At 41.2% G+C, this 16721-nt stretch overlaps 1 protein-coding gene across 6 annotated transcripts in view; it reads left to right on the top strand.

The window, feature by feature from the left end:
- The window catches only part of USO1 (USO1 vesicle transport factor), a 210209-nt gene that overhangs the window by 30167 nt on the left and 163321 nt on the right, over nt 1-16721 (top strand). For 4 of the 6 annotated variants that reach the window (XM_033960394.1, XM_033960401.1, XM_033960376.1 and 1 more), the window contains exon 5: nt 12665-12676. The exons of the other annotated variants lie outside the window; for them this stretch is intronic. In XM_033960394.1, coding sequence (XP_033816285.1) covers nt 12665-12676 — 12 coding nt within the window. The remainder of the gene's footprint in view (nt 1-12664; nt 12677-16721) is intronic. 6 annotated transcript variants of the gene reach the window in all.

Raw genomic sequence — 16721 nt, 5'->3', positions numbered from 1 at the left:
ACTATTTTTCCGTATTTACAAGAAGCTGAACGCTGTTCTTAGGGTGTGTTTCGTGCTGACACATCCCTTAGGCATTTCATTGCAATTTAGGAAATAATTGTGTGTGGAGTTTTGTTTTTTTCAAGGAGGAGGAGAAGGGGATATGAAATCTCATTTTTTTTTGCTTTTCAGAATGGAGTGGGACTTAGTCTAGCTGTAATCACATGGTGCATATTAAGTTTCTTGTTTTGCAAAGCCTGATATTTTGAGGTCCTCTATGTCCTGGAGCTTATATAGTTGTGCTTTTGCACAAGTCACACTGGTTTTGGATTAATTTTATAACAGCCATGTTTCTTCATGAAATATGCTTGACACAGATCTTCAGTTGTACAGATTCAAAGGAAATGTAAATGTGTGTGTGCATCATGATTCTGCCCCACTTCCACCCAGAGAATGTCCCTGAAAATGCCTACACACAGATTACATTAAATAAATAAATAGGCTTCTGTCTTGTATAGAAACATAGAAGATGAAGGCAGAAATGGGCTACAGCCCATCAAGTCTGCCCACTCTGCTTACCCACCCCCTGCCTATGCTCTAATGACCCAATTTCCTTATCTTGACCCTCGTAGGGATCCCACATGGGTATCCCATTTATTCTTAAAGTCTGGCACGCTGTCTGCCTCGATCACCTGCACTGGAAGCTTGTTCCAATGATCAACCACTTTCTCTGTGAAGAAATACTTTCTGGTGTCGCCATGAAATTTTCCGCCCCTGAGTTTGAGCGGGTGCCCTCTTGTGGCCGAGGGTCCCTTGAGAAAGAAAATATCGTCTTCCACTTCGACACGTCCCGTGAGGTACTTTGTCTCCCCTCTCCCTACGTTCCTCAAGAGTGTAGAGCTGCAATTTGTTCAGTCTCTCTTCGTACGAGAGACCCTTGAGCCCCGAGATCATCCTGGTGGCCGTCCGCTGAACCGATTCAATTCTGCGCACATCTTTACTGTAATGTGGCCTCCAGAATGGCACACAGTACTCCAGATGAGGTCTCACCATGGCCCTGTACAACGGCATTATGACTTCAGGCTTTTGGCCTCTTCTTTTATGCATTTTTAATAGTTACCGTTTGTGTGTAAAATTATCTTTTTTTGTGGTTCTCATATCCTCCCTCCATCAGATTCTGTTTATATTAGAGCTCTACTGAATAGCACATTTTACTATTCAACTGAGCGTTGAGCAGATCAAGTGTTTTTTGGTAGGATTTAGCACAGTAGAGCCCTGGATTATTTGTATTTAAAGCACTATTTGGCTAAACTTGAATAATATATTTGAAGCAGCATCTAATATGAGTATTTAGTATAGCCCTAGTTTAAATATACTTGAGATAAATGTGAAAACATTTAGTCTAAGTACCTGCTTAGTGTGTTTGCTTTGGTTAGCTTAAAAACCAGAACCAGATTTGGAGCCACATGGGCCATTGACATAGTTTAAATAATGGTAAATAACTGTGTTACATAAGTGAAGAAAGAGATGTTGAGTCAGTACAGAAATATTTAGCTTGTAATAGAAGGCAGTGATTATATAACATCTATACTCAATATGCCTCAATTCTTGTGCTGCATTGTTGCCTAGTGAGTAGAGATGCTCAGAAGCTCAGCCAGTTATTGTGCATTCTTTTTGCAATCCAGGGCCTAATGTAGTTAGATTGTAAGATTGTAAGCTCTTCTGAGAAAGGACCATCGATTAAATGTCAGAATGTACAACACTACATACGCCTTTCATTGCTATATAAGTGATAAATAGTAGTAGTAGTAGTAGTAGCTCTTCAGAGTGGACAAATGAATTATAAATATTTTTTTGTGGCTGGCTAGTTGCAATGCTCCCTACTTCCATTCTGAGGGTCCAGCTCCAATACCAAGCCTGTGTAGAGTTGGTGGTAACAGTTCCGGAGGGCAGGGACAAATTTTGTTCAGTAGAGAATACCTAGTGGCCAGATGCTTTTGTGCACAGTTACTGAGGTTCAGAAGGAGCCATGATTTATGAACCATGAGCACAGACACTTGCTGTGATAGCTGGTCTAGGTGGGGGTGGTGCATGGAATCACAGCATGCAAAAAACCCCCTTCATAGTGGCAGTTGAAGACCAAAGGGTCAGGAGGAAACTACTAGGACAGAGAAGCATGTGATGGCTCCCAAAAAATTTTTCAATTCTCTACACTGCTTACAGGTTGAATGGTAAACTTGTTTTTTTAAACTTTTATTTTTAATGTTCCAGGGTAAATCTTATTTCCAGAATTTTCAGAATGAATATTTGTGAGAGATTTTTGATGCAGTGTGGTGGGTTTTGTTAAAAATATAGGTTTTTTTTGTTCTTTAATTTTTAATATATAGGATTGCATGGGAGGCAGATTCACACTAAATTTACATCCATTTTAGAGTCTATTCCGAGCATAGAGCCAGGAGTTTCCTCAGAATGACTTTTCTTATGTGTGTTGTCTACTTGTGTGTGTTGTAATAGGGGTGGGGTGAGTTTGCTGTGTTAGTCTCTTTATTAGTGAACAGAATGCAATATCATACTGCACAAAGAAACCGGGAACACACAAAAGATGAAACCACAATTACAAGTTTCATATTATGCAGAGTTATACAGTAATTACATTCCAGTCATTACTTACATTTTTATAGTCTGGTATTTTTCATTGATTCTCTTTGGTTATTAGTGGTGAGAGTGGTTAACCAGAAACGTGAAAAAGCTAATGGCCAACTTTATCTCACTGCAGCAGGAGTACTTATTAGATGGTCCCCCACACACACTTTTGGTCAATGGTCTGTGTTGCCCATCCTCTACTAGTTCTTCTTAGCTCACGGATTTCTGTTGGTCGGTGCTGGCTGGTTGCCTGCCACTTCCTCCATATTTTGGCAATTCTTTTCACCGCTGTATACTCGGCTCTGAATCTCATCTTGGAATACATGTCATCTGCTGTTCTCCTCTTTGTCTGGGCATATCATCAGTATGTGTTATAGCCAAATGCTATTTGATTAGACGTCATCCCATGTGCATGCAGTTATGACGTTGGAGATAGATAGACATTATTATTTTTGCACAGAGAGGCCCCCCAGAATGGAATAAACATGCATAGGAATAAGGGGGAGGATTTAATAGGTTTTTTTCTTTATTCTTGAGCTTTTATTTAAATTCCACAGGTACGATCTGCATTTATTGTAAGTTATAAGGATGTCAACTGAAAAGAAACTGTCATACATCACTTTTGTGGTTAGTTATAAGATTAATGCTTACATTTAATAGTATACAACTTCTATTTTAACACATATTACCAATTAATTGCCAAGTTGCCAAACTGTGTGTCTGATAAAATAAGGTAAATGAACCCCATAGCTGAGTTAACGTGCTTACTACAGCTTAAAATGGCATATTTTGGGAACGCTGAGGCATCCTGCAGAAATTTGGGCATGTATGCGTGCTACTGGCATGCTAGAAAATTAATTTTTTTTTTTTTTTGTTGAGGGGCCTTATCTGGGATTCGGAGAGTAGGTTTATCTGCACTAATCAGTGCAGCCAAATTTTCACATGTAACTGATTAACGTGTGATCCTTTACTACTTACAAAATAGGTGGCAGTAAGGGCTCATGTCCTAATAGCAAAATTAGCGCTTGGCCAATAATAAAAAGATAGGAAAATTGGCCATCTTACTGCACTGGTAAGAATAGATGTAAGAGCGCGTTAAGGGCACTTTTTACCACAGCTTTGTAAAAGGATTCCTTAGTTTCCATGTCACATAACCATATTCAAGAGTCCCCAATGAGGACTTGCAGGATAGATTTGGGTGGGGATCACCTCCCCCCCAGGAGTGGACCCCTATTACCTCAGACTAATGGGTTATACAGGTAGCTTGTTAGAGTTGGAATTTGCAAAGCTGGTTTCAGATCCCCCTACAAGGTGTGAGCAGTAGATTCCATGTTGTAATGTCTGCCCCATTTAAAAGTGGTGGAGCCCGTTTTAAACTAGGACATAGGAAAAGGCTGCTATTTCATTTAGTTTGTAGTACCCAAGAAGTGGGGTTTCCTTCCAGCCTATTTCAGACTTGAAGGGGATCAGTGCCTTCCTTTTGGTTTCTACATTTTTAGATGGAAACCTTATACTCTGTAGTCTTAGTGTTCAGATCAGGGGAGTTCCTGATATCTCTGGACCTCTGAGATCTATTTCCATATTGCCATCAGACTTGAACATGCATGCTTTCTGTACTTCTGTGTTTTGGGTCAACACTTCTAGTTTTGGGTTCTCCAGTTTGACCTTGAGAATATTTTCCAAGCACCTGGATACTCGGGGGGGGGGGGGGGGGGGTTGTTGATTTTATACTTGGCTCTTAATTGGCTGATCAGGTCATTTCCAGGAAGGATTCAAGTCTGGCAAGAAGGTTGTTCCGTGTGCAGAAGTTGTCCTGAGCCTGGGACTATGTGCAGCCATTCTTGAAATAATTCCCTGGGCAAAAGCTATTATGATACCCCTTCAGTGGGTGCTCTTTTCAATTTGCTCCCCCAAGTCTCAGCAATTTGAGGTCCAACTCTTTCTCAATAGAAATTTGAAGATCTGCCTGGTGTGATGTGACTCTCTGGCCTATCTTCTCAAAGGTTTTCCCCTGGAAACTCTGGAACTGGGTAGTGCTCACTACTGATGCAAGTTGGGGGGGGGGGGAGGGCAGTTTAGGTCAAGCTGTACAGGGGTAAGGTTATGTGGTCTCTGCAGGAAACTGCCTGGAATATCAGTTGTCTGGAAGCTAGAGCCATTTGCTTAGCACTTCAGCTATTTCTACAAGAGAAAGGCAATCAAGGTGTTGTCAGACAATGCAATACTGTGGTTTACCTCAGCAAGCAGCTTGGGACTAGGAGTGCAGTGGTGGCACTGGAGGTTGCCTAGATTTGCTCTTAGGCAAAATACTATCTAGTTCCAATTTTCAAGTGGACTTTCTCAGCTGGCACTCTCTGTATCCTAAGGAGTGGGAATTTAGACCCTCTGCTTTTCAGATCCTAGTGGATAACTGGGGATTTGCTTTTATCCACCTTATGGCATCCAGCCAGAACACACAGGGGCAAGTTCTATGAACGGTGTCCAAATTGTAGGCAACGGTATGTGTCCTACCACTGTCTAACTAGCCAGTCGGGATGCACGTTTTCTTAAAAGAAAAAAACCCAAAACCTGAGGCAGGGGCCTACACTGTAGGTGTTTGTTGCAGTTATGGGAGACACATTGTGATACTTAAGCTCGCCCAAGGCGGGGGGGTGAGTGTGGGTGTGATTTCACCCGGAAGTGGCCTTGGGCAAGCTTAAGCAGCCCTAGGTGTCTCCCTAGGGTCACGACAGATGCTTGAAATGTAGGCCAGCAAAATGCTGGCCTACATTTCCAATAGACATAGCTACTGAGTTGATTGTGACAAGGAAATCCCCTTTTGCAATCAGCTGAGCGGCCGCAGCAGGGAACCCCCCCTCCTGTGATGTCGGCCAGCAGGAGGGATGTCCACTCCCTCTTACCCCCAACCCCCCATCCATGGGAAGTCCAAAATGACACACCTATTAGAAAAGATATTAGTAAGGTAACAATCTAATCTCTTTTTAGTTACATTATTTAAAAAGCAAAAAGAGTTTAGCAGATGTTTTAAGTACTTGAGCATTTTATTTGTTTCTATTCAAAATCTCTGATTTAGTGAAACATTAAGTACTTTGTCATAGTCATATTGTCCTGTTTGTCTGATTAGATTGTAAGCTCTACTGAGCAGGGACTGTCTCTTGAATGTTTATTGTACAGCACTGCGTACGTCTAGCAGTACTATAGAAATAAGTAGTAGTAGGGGAGGGAATGAGAGAAACCCACCCACTTTGTGCTCAGGCCTGCCCAAAATTGGCTGTCGGGCTATGCCATTAGAACTGGGGCATGTTAAGGTGCTGCATATGGTGAATGAAGTTTCTGCATATGGTGAGGTGGAAGAGAAATGAAGCCACCTTTTGAATAGGAAAAGCAGTTCCAACAGATGCAATAGTCTATATCCAAGAGGCAGCCTGCTTTGGCAGGGCACCTACTTGGCCAGCCTGCATTACCAGTTCAGGAGTTCAAGGACCTTCACTCCAGATTTTGTCCACAGAGAGCTTGAGTGCAGGCTGAGTGGCCCCATGGTGGTTTTTTTTCACCAGGATTTGGTGCCGACTGCATTTCCTCCCCCCTGACTGTACGTGTGAGTTTCGGTGGGGGTCTGAGGTCTCAGTCCGACCGTTAGGACTGAGGAGCAGTCTGAAGAAAGAAGCTATCCAGATTTCCAGGCGTGTCTGAGGCAGAAGTTCTATGGCTGAAGTTTCAGCCCCTGCAGTTCTCAGCACCAGCAAAGCACATTGAGTACAGTTACAGCCTATGAGAGAAATTGAGAGGGGTGTCTAAAGGGTTTCTGAGCCTAGGAACAGGGTCCCCCCACCTCTAAAATCCTGTTCCCAGAATTTTTTGACCCCTTATTTAGCTCCCAGGGTTCATTTTTGCCACTAAAATCCCTGCCATGATGGCCATCTTGAATTTCTAGATTTTTTAATAAAAGCCTCTATCTGCCTCAAAACACCTCAGCTTGGCTTAAAATTTTGGTATTAGCAAGCGTTGTTACTCATATGATATTTTGTTAGCAAAGGTGACGAGCATGTCCCTGGCCTTTTTCCCTTACAGCCTTGTCTTTCATTTACTTCTATCTGGTTAAATAAGTTATTCTTTTTATCTTTCCTATCTTTGATGTAGCTCCCTTCTAACTAACTTTTACTTATGTGCTTTGTAAACCACTTTGATAGGTCTCCATAGACGGTACATCAAGATTATGAATCAACTTGGAAACATAAACTTATGAATAAGAATTAAAGATAGAGCCTCCATAGACTTCTTCTGCTCACAGCACTAAGACTTAGACCACATGCTTTCTCTTCTATCCACAGTTAAAACACAAAAATAGGCTAAATACTTATTCTTGGGTATAACTTCAATTGTATCACTTCATTCACATCCCAAGCATCTTCCTCCGTATACAATATTTATTCAACGTTTATTTCAGATATATAAGCATTTCTAATGATTTTCTAATGGACCTCAGAACCACCCACCTCCAACCGTTATAATGTGCTTTTTAAACGGGGAGTACTGAGTGTATATCTCCTCACCGGTCCAACTTTGAAATTTTTCTAAATCAATTTTCAATCTTTAAATGCTTAACTCATTTGAGATTGTACTTATCTCTAAAATGCAGCGGTAGGACCCGACATGTTTCGCTTTCGCTTCGTCAGGGATCCATACATAAGCCGCTCATACACCCCGCTCTTCTTGCTGTTAAACTTTAGAGCGGGGTGTATGAGCGGCTTATGTATGGATCCCTGACGAAGCGGAAGCGAAACATGTCGGGTCCTACCGCTGCATTTTAGAGATAAGTACAATCTCAAATGAGTTAAGCATTTAAAGATTGAAAATTGATTTAGAAAAATTTCAAAGTTGGACCGGTGAGGAGATATACACTCAGTACTCCCCGTTTAAAAAGCACATTATAACGGTTGGAGGTGGGTGGTTCTGAGGTCCATTAGAAAACACTGCACAACAATTTTTTGGTTAAGTCTTGATTCCTGAAAAGTTTTTGGTGATTATGACAGGTACCAACTTGGTATGCTCAAATATGGTTTTGGTTTTACTGCATCACGTAAGAACTATGAGAAATAGACATTTTTATGTTTACTGACAATAAAATATATAGTCAAGTTTACGTTTCGCACAAGCGACTAAATGAAACAGAATTAAAAGTGTTTTGCTCCCGAGTTTCTTTTATATTCAGTGTCTGGTGCATCACGTTGTAGCATCCAACAATAGTCGGCAAGCATTGACGGATTCCAATTGCCCTGGTATCGTTTCTCCATCGTAGCTATGTCTTGATGAAACATTTCACCGTGCTCGTCACTCACAGCACCGAGATTTGCGGGGAAGAAGTCCAAGTGTGAATGGAGGAAATGAATCTTGAGTGACATATTGCACTTCATTCTCTTGTATGCTTTGAGAAGTTTGTCTACCAGCTGAATGTAGTTTGGGGCTCTGTAATTGCCCAGAAAATTGTCAACAACGTCTTTCAAGGCTTTCCAGCCAATTTTTTCCGGCCCAACTAACAGATCTTCAAATCGCTTGTCACTCATAACATGTCTGATCTGGGGGCCAACAAAAATACCCTCTTTGATCTTGGCATCAGTTATTCTTGGGAACATCTGTCTTAAATAACGAAAACCTTCCCCTTCCTTGTTCATTGCTTTCACAAAATTCTTCATGAGTCCCAGTTTAATGTGAAGAGGAGGCAAAAATATCTTTGTCGGGTCAACAAGCGATTCATGTGCTACATTTTTCTGTCCTGGAACTAACTTTTTACGGAGTGGCCAGTTCTTTCTAGAATAGTGCGACTCTCTGTCTCGGCTGTCCCATTCGCAGATGAAACAGCAGTACTTTGTATAGCCAAGCTGCAGTCCTAGTAACAGAGCAACGACTTTGAGGTCTCCACAGATATTCCAGTTATACCTGGTATACTGGACATACTTTAGTAACATTTCCATATTCTCATATGTTTCTTTCATATGTGCTGCATAGCCAACAGGTACTGAAGGATAAACGTTGCCATTGTGCAACAGAACAGCTTTCAGGCTTAACATTGACGAATCAATGAAAAGACGCCACTCTTCCGGGTTGTGATCACAACCAAAGACCGAGAACAATCCTTCAATGTCACAACAGAAACAGAGACTGTCGACTTGTGCAAAAAATTTGGTTATATCATGATGCCGGTCTCGAAACACAGAAATTTTCGTACCTGGTGATAGCAAACACCATTCCTGCAGTCTCGAACCTAGCAGCTCAGCTTTTGCTTTTGACAGACCCAAATCTCTGACCAAATCGTTCAATTCGGACTGTGTTATCAGATGTGGATCGCCTGATGAGGATGGTTCAAAATCCGGGTCAATGTCACTGTTAGAACCCTGCACTGCAGTTTCTTCATCTGGTTCGTCTAAGGTCCAATCCTCTGGTGGTTTCGGAACTGGAAGACTGTCATCATGTGGCATGGGTCTCATTGCTGAAGGCAGATTAGGATATTCAATTGACTTCTTGTTTTTGGCAGAGAAACCAGACACATTAGTCAAACAGAAATAACAGTCCGTCACATGGTCTTTCTGTTCTCGCCATATCATCGGAACAGCAAATGGCATCGTCTTTCGAGTACCTCTGAGCCAGGCTCTCAGACTAACAGCACATGTCGCACAGCAAATGTGAGGCGCCCATTGCTTGTCTTGATCACCTATTTTGCAGCCAAAATACAGATGATAGGCTTTCTTTACAAGGGCAGTCATCGAACGTCTCTGAGGCGTAAGTGTATATTCCCCACAGATATAGCAGAATGTGTCGCGGCTGTTACGACACCGACGAGACATATTGCCCGACACCAAAACGTCTATAGCATCAAGCTTACTTACTGTTATATTGCTACAGCTACTATACTACTATACTTTACTATACTGATACTATATACACACACGGACTATCTATATTAACCAAATGAGCAGGATCGGTGTATGGAAGCCACCATTATAGCATGGTGAGACAGCGCAAGCTCGTTCAGACCTGCCCAGACATGCCCAGGATGTCATCTTCCATAAAACAGCTTCCAACCTGGCTAGATTTTATGCATGGACATACCCAGGCGGCACAAACCGTTGTTGATAAGACACTTATGGGAGAAAAAATTGTTTGCATCCAAATATAAGAAAAAATCACGACAAAATTGAAGATTTCTCTGAAATGGTACGTGATGGGTAATTTTTGATGTAATATTCATGATCAGCACCCAAAATTCTATAAGAAACACCCAGCAGTGTTCAGGAAGCAAAAACTTTGTTGTGCAGTGAAATCATTAGAAATGCTTATATATCTGAAATAAACATTGAATAAATATTCCCTTCTATCCAGACATTACTAAGATGCTAACAGACCATTGGGAAGTGTCGGAGGAGCCCTGTCAGGTAGCTAAGGCCATGCCAAAAGTTTACCTAATGGACGCTGAATTTCATCAGCTATTTATTCTGCCAGAGGTGTATTCCCTGGTGGTGCAGGTTACCAAGTATACCACCTTTCCCAGTGAATGGGGAGTGGTGTTAAAAGATACATAGGACTGTATACTGAACTTTATCCTTAAGAGGCATTTGAGGCCACGGTGTTGGGTTTGAAGGCGATAGCAGCGTCATCGTGCGTTGCATGTGCTTGCCACTTGAGATCATGGCGTGGTCCAGGAGAGGAGGATGTAGATCCCCAGTTTCTTATGTTGGGAGTCTATTATATTACAGATGCCCTGTATGATCTGTTCCGGGTCCTGAGCATTGTCTCTGCTTTTGTTGTTTCTGCCCATAGAATGCTTTGGATCAGACAATAGGCGGGAGATTCCTCCTCTAAGGCTTCTGCCTTTAAAGGTCAATTAACTCTTTGGTAAGAGTCTTGATGATCTAATGGCTAGCATGCAGGATTGCAAACCAGTCTTTACCAGACAGCAAGCCAAGGGCCCCTAGTGGGTCAGGTTGAAATAATTTTTGTGGTTCTAGGCACTTTCACTAGTACTCAGGAGGACCTTTCCAGAGATTATTTAAAAACTTGAGGCAGAGATTTGGAGGTTCCAAGCATTCCCAGTCCTCATGATTCTGTCCTGCACTAGCCCCCAAGGAAAAGTTATGACGCCAAGTCAGGAACCATACCTCCAAGGATAGGAGGGAGATTGTTGGCTTATTGGGTGGCGTGGGCGAGGATCATCTCAGACTGCTGGGTACTGGAAGTTATCCAGTAGGGTACAAGCTCGAGTTCTTTCGTCCCCTTCCGGACCTCTCTGTGGATTCTCCAACAGGAAAGCCAGAGAAAACAGTCAGAGTTCAAGCGACAGTAAAGCGGCTACTAGATCTGGCAGCCATAGAAGCCTTTCTGGATGAAGAATTGGGCTTAGGCAAATACTCCATATACTTTATCGTGCCCATAAGAGACTCTGAGGACTGGAGGCCGATTTTGGACCTCAATTCGGTCAATGATGCCTTCAAGATACCATGCTTCCATGTGGAAATGATAAGGTCGATCATTGCCTTGGTGGCACTTGGGGAATTTGTCACTTCCCTGGATTTGACAGAGGCCAATCTGCATATCCCCATTTTTCTGGATTACAGGAAGTTCTTGAGGTTCCATGTTCTGGAGCGGCCCTTCCGTTTGGACTGTCCATGGCATCCCCCTTCCTTCACTAATGATGGTCATAGTAGCAGCACACCTCCGCAAGGAGTGCATACAGGTGTATCCTTACTTGGACTATTCTGATACAAGCTCCATCTGAATCTGAAGAGCAGCAATGGGTCATGCAATGGCTTTGCAGAGCTTGGGCTGGGTTATAAATTTCAAGAGAGTCACTTGGAGCTGACACAGTTATGCTTTTTGCTAGGGCTGACCATCTGCTTTGATATGAGCTGAGGAATTACAGGACAGCACAGAGTGAGGGGAGGCAGAGCACGAAAATGTAAATAAGGCTCTCTTCACCAGATCTCGTGATCAGAGGCACACAACCCACATGTTCAAGAATGAAGTGCCTCTTTACTAGAAAGAAGATAATTATCAACATAAGTACTTACTCTTCCCATAGCTCTGTTGACAGTAGCAAATATATTAAAGGGGTCATTAACTAATGAGTAGCGCTTAATGTGCTCTCTGAAGTAAGGCTTATAGTAGTAGTACAGATTGCACAGCAGATAGTATGCACTGTTAGTAAATGTTCCTCTGAATGTGTTATAATATAGTGGACCTAATGCTTTTTGTGCATGTTCTAGGTGCTGTTGATCTTATGTCTTATTGTGCACTCAAGGTGTGAGCACATGTGTACATCTTTATATGTTATGTGTAATGAGACACAACCTAATTCTCCTCTTGCTATTTGCTCGGGGTGTGAATTTTCTGAATTCAATCTTTGTAGGCACTTAGGCTTAATTGTTTCAATTAAGAAGAAACTTTTTGAAGTTGTATTGGTAAGCATAAAACTTGCAAACTAGATGTACCAAATTTCATAATCATATGAATATGGCCTTTGTAGATGCTCTCAAAGTCACTATTTACTTCCTTGTCCCCTTCTTCCCTCGCCCCCATCCTCCTGCCAACATACCCAAGTTGGCTGCATTCCTACAAGGAGCCTTCTTCCCAGAGAAACAGGTGAATTTTTAAATTTGCAGCCAAGCCCACCGCTACTGCTTGGCTGGCTGGCTGGCTGGCAGGCTGCTTCTACTAGCCCTGTGCAGCACTTGCATGTAATGGACTTTGAATTTCAAGCACTGCTTTTAGTGTAAAGTTCATTAAGATGCTTTTATTCATGAAGGGGTATTTTTTGCCATTATGAAAAAAAAAGTTCTATGTACTGTATTTATATTGCATGCACCTGTATAAAAGCTAGAGGCAAAAGTCTTGTACTAATACAACTAAACCCAGATAATTGTTACAGCAGGTAATTGAATTCTTGGATATTTGTGATTTGCTATATGCTGAAATTAATGGTGCTTTTGTAGAGTGCTGTAGTAGGCAGTCTTCTCTTTCTGAATCACTTTTTTCTCTGTCCACTTTGCAGATGATTCTGAAGGTAAAGAGCTGCTCTCTTATGTGCATGCTAAATCTTGTCCATTGCTTTTATGTTACTATGGCTTTGCATTAATGCATGTTGGGATACAATTCTGTTCTTTTATCCCATATTTACTGATTCACCACATTTTTAGTTCTGTTCTTTTGACTATCTGGGATTTGCTTCTCTGAAGCCGGGGCGTCCAACTTGTAGTCTATGTGAATTTTAGCAAGGTACATTTCTTTACCTAATTAACTAGCACACGTGGTAGATATTTCAGAAAATATTCATAGATTTTGATGTATCTTATAAAAGCAGTATATTAAATTATTCTTAATAAATAAATGCTAGAAGAGGCTAACGCCTATACACATGGGAATTTCTGAACATATGGCCCATTGTGGGAAAACATTGGACACTCCTGCCTTAAAGCTTTTAACCTCCGTTCACTGATCTAACAGTAAGACTAAACAGAGATGAACAAATTGTAGGCAATGCTTTTGTTATTGGACTAACTCAATATATCTTTGACTAGTTTTCTGGAGGTATGCACCCCTTATAAAGTCAGTTCAAAATTAGCTAGGGATGTTGTTACTTCTGTAATGCATATGATGATTTACTTGTAAACTGAAATGGCTTGTTTTCAGAGTTGAATTGCTTACAAGCTGGCCATAAATATATTCATTTAGTCCAAAAAGTTATTGTAAGGATTGTTAGTGGCCCCCACAATATATGGTTGGTGGGGTCACTTGAGAGGCGCCCTTACAAACGCCAGGTCCCAGGTTCAGTTCCCTCCCTGAAGATTCACCCCATCCAGTCTAAAACAATTTAAGGGTTCCAGAAGGTCTTTTGATTTCTATCTCACTCTGTCTATCAATCAAAAATACAAAGTCTATTGATGAGTAAAATCTCACCAAGTATAAAACCCCACAATATTACTGAAACTTTTCACCAGTGTGTCATCCAGTCTAATGTATAATCAATCTAAGGGTTTTCCAAGGTCTTTTGATTTCTATCTCACTCTGTCTATACATAATCCTATTGCACAGTGCATACAAGGAAAAAAATTGAATTCTACTTACTCAAATGAAGTCATCAGGAAGGACCGAGATGAGCCCCCAAAATGTAAGGATTGTTAGTGGCCCCCACAATATATGGTTGGTGGGGTCACTTGAGAGGCGCCCTTACAAACACCAGGTCCCAGGTTCAGTTCCCTCACTGAAGATTCACCAGGAAGTAGAATCAAAAAGGCACAGCCAGAGGTGATTGCATAAAGAATATATTATAGAAATAGGCTTACAGAAAAGCAATATTTATAAGCATTACAATTAAGCATTACAATTAATGAGAGAGCAACGCAGTTTCCCTGCCTTACAGAGTTCAGAGGAAAGAGAGATATAGAAGCCTGAAGTTCCAGGGAAAGGCAGCGATAGAGAAAAGGGGGATGGGGTGATGGTCCAAGCTTCGTGTTCCATAGATAAAGAGAAGGATAGATAGAGAAAGAGAGAGCTCCAGATGTGTTGCAGAAAAGAGGCTTTTATAGCTTGGAATCTTATTCTGTGTATAGAAACTATTGTATGTCCCAGTATCTTTCTGTTTAGAATTTGTAAACTGTTTGAAACAATGGTTAATTTAATTGATAAGGAGTATGTGATACTTGCAGGCATGGTAGATGGGATTAGTCTTTGGCTTCTTTGTCCCATTCAAGCAGCCTATCTTCTTGATAAACAATCCAGTCTGGCTGAATGATTAATGTATGTGAATTCTGTGCAGGAGCACAGAATTCTGCATCCAGAGTCAGATAATTTCCCATAGGTCTTTGCTGACATTAGTTATGCCAACTGAAAATGCTGTTTGCTAGCAATAGCTATGCTGACAGTTATCACCTACACAGCATGTTATATATGCAAGAAGACCAATGTGACTCACACTATTGTAATGAGCAAGAAATGATACATTTATGGAAAAATAGATTTTATTGCCAAATATTGTGGAAACAAAGTTAACTATAGATAGATTTATTTTGAGTTCAGTGGGCAACAGTTACTTAAAAGTATAGCTATAAAGACAGATATTTTTTCCTTTGTTTTTGTTTTATTTTACATATTACCAAGATAGAGTTCATAGTTTAGCAGCAGGTGGCTATATGGACATAACTGCCGTACTCGGTCACAGCAAAAGACCATCAAGTTTAATATCTTGTTTCTAAAAGTGGTAAATCCTCAAGTGACAGGTTCCACAAAAAGTAGCTAGATTCCATGCTCCTTAACCCCCCAGGGATAAGCAGCATTTTCTCCCAAATCTACCTTGTTAACGGCTTATGGATATTTTTTCCAGGCACGTGCCCAAATAAGTTACATTCTGTGTTATGCTTGGATTTTTATTTCTGGAAATCAGAAGATGCTGTTGGTTTTGTACTTCATAGGACTAAGGAAAGAAGCAACAATAAAATAGTTTCTCGGGTCTGTTGGCAGAGCAAATGCAACAATGGTGCATGCCATAGACCAGGGTAGGCAATTCCGGTCTTCGAGAGCCGGAACCAGGTCAGGTTTTCAGGATATCCACAATAAATATGTATGAGATAGATTTGCATCTCAAGGAGGTAGTGCATGCAAATCCATCTCATACATATTCATTGTGGATATCCTAAAAACCTGACCTGGCTCCAGCTCTTGAGGACTGGAATTGCCTACCCCTGCCATAGACCAAACTTCAGCTTTAGGCTGCTCCTCAATTAACTGTTGGTCTCCTAGTCTTGCAGCAGCCCTCCTCTCTCCCCCCCCCCCAATTATTTTGTTGCTTAAACTCATCATGATCATCACACAAACATCCTATAAAATGCAGGTTAAAGTGATTCTTTGAGTTTATGTAGCTGTCGGGACCTGTTTTGCTTTGATTGCAGTTACTTTCTACTGCCTCCAAGAAGCTGACATCCTAGATAGCCACCTAGGTTTGCTTAATGGTTGGGCTGGGGTTTCTTCCTCCTTGCAGTGGTAACAATCAAAGTAGGTAGAGCTCAAAATTTATTGTCATCCTTCTCTTTAGAGATCTTTGTCTAGTAGTTGGGGGACCTTGTATGATTTTCTTTCATATCTGTTGTTCCAGCCCCCCCTCCCCTTCCTTGCTCATAATAATCTAATTCAAATTGGAATGGAACTTCATTATATTCCCACTCTCTTTAGTATGGTGCTAATGGTTGAGATTTGTTGCAGTCTCTTAGCTCTCTTTCTGCCCCTACTTAACCATTCCAATTCTTTCCCCTTCATTCTCTGATGGTCATGGGGGCTGGATTTCTAGCTCAACATCACCTAAATGCTTCAAGCCTAAGTTATAAACATGTAACTCTAATACATGAAGAGGAATATGAACAACCGCAACAGTTTCAAGGAGTGGTGAAGAGGAAAAAGTTCTGTGTACAACAGATATGCACAAAGCAGGGTCTAGCTATCAACATTCCACCTGCTGCCCTTCATTTCCCACATATAGAATTCATACTATAATGGAGATACATAGTGGACTGTGCATGTGCTTAAAAAGGAATAGTTAAGCTCTGGAACCAGAGGATGTGGTAAGAACATTTAGCATATATGGGTTTAAAAAAAAAGGTTTGGGCAAATTCCTGAAAGAAAGGTCCAAAAGCTATTGCTTGCCTTGGGATCAGTAGCATGAAATCATGCTACTATTTGGGATTTCACTAAGTACTTGTGATCTGGATTGGCTGCTGCCAAAATCAGGATATTGGGCTAGATGGACAACCAGTCTGCCTCAGTATGGCTATTCTTATAAATTCTGTACATTTAAGTACTATTGATGATGTTTTGTTACAGTGAGTGAGTAAGGGTTTTGGGCTGAGTTTCAGCATAAGGCAGTACTTTCCATTGCATACCTAATCAATCTGAAAGCATACCAGTGCTCTAATGAGAGCAAGAACTGAATCGTAATGTAGGAAATAAGATTTTGTTATTCCAACCCAACAGTTATTGGAAAGAGATCAAAAATTCCTGTGTGCAGGCAAAATTTAATGGAACAGAGTTAGACATGGGGAGAAACTTTGCAAAGACACACG

Source organism: Geotrypetes seraphini, chromosome 1 (assembly GCF_902459505.1).
Source record: "Geotrypetes seraphini chromosome 1, aGeoSer1.1, whole genome shotgun sequence".
NCBI lineage: Eukaryota > Metazoa > Chordata > Amphibia > Gymnophiona > Dermophiidae > Geotrypetes > Geotrypetes seraphini.
The sequence above is the reverse complement of the archived record's forward strand: the minus strand, read 5'-3'. Positions and strand labels throughout refer to the sequence as shown.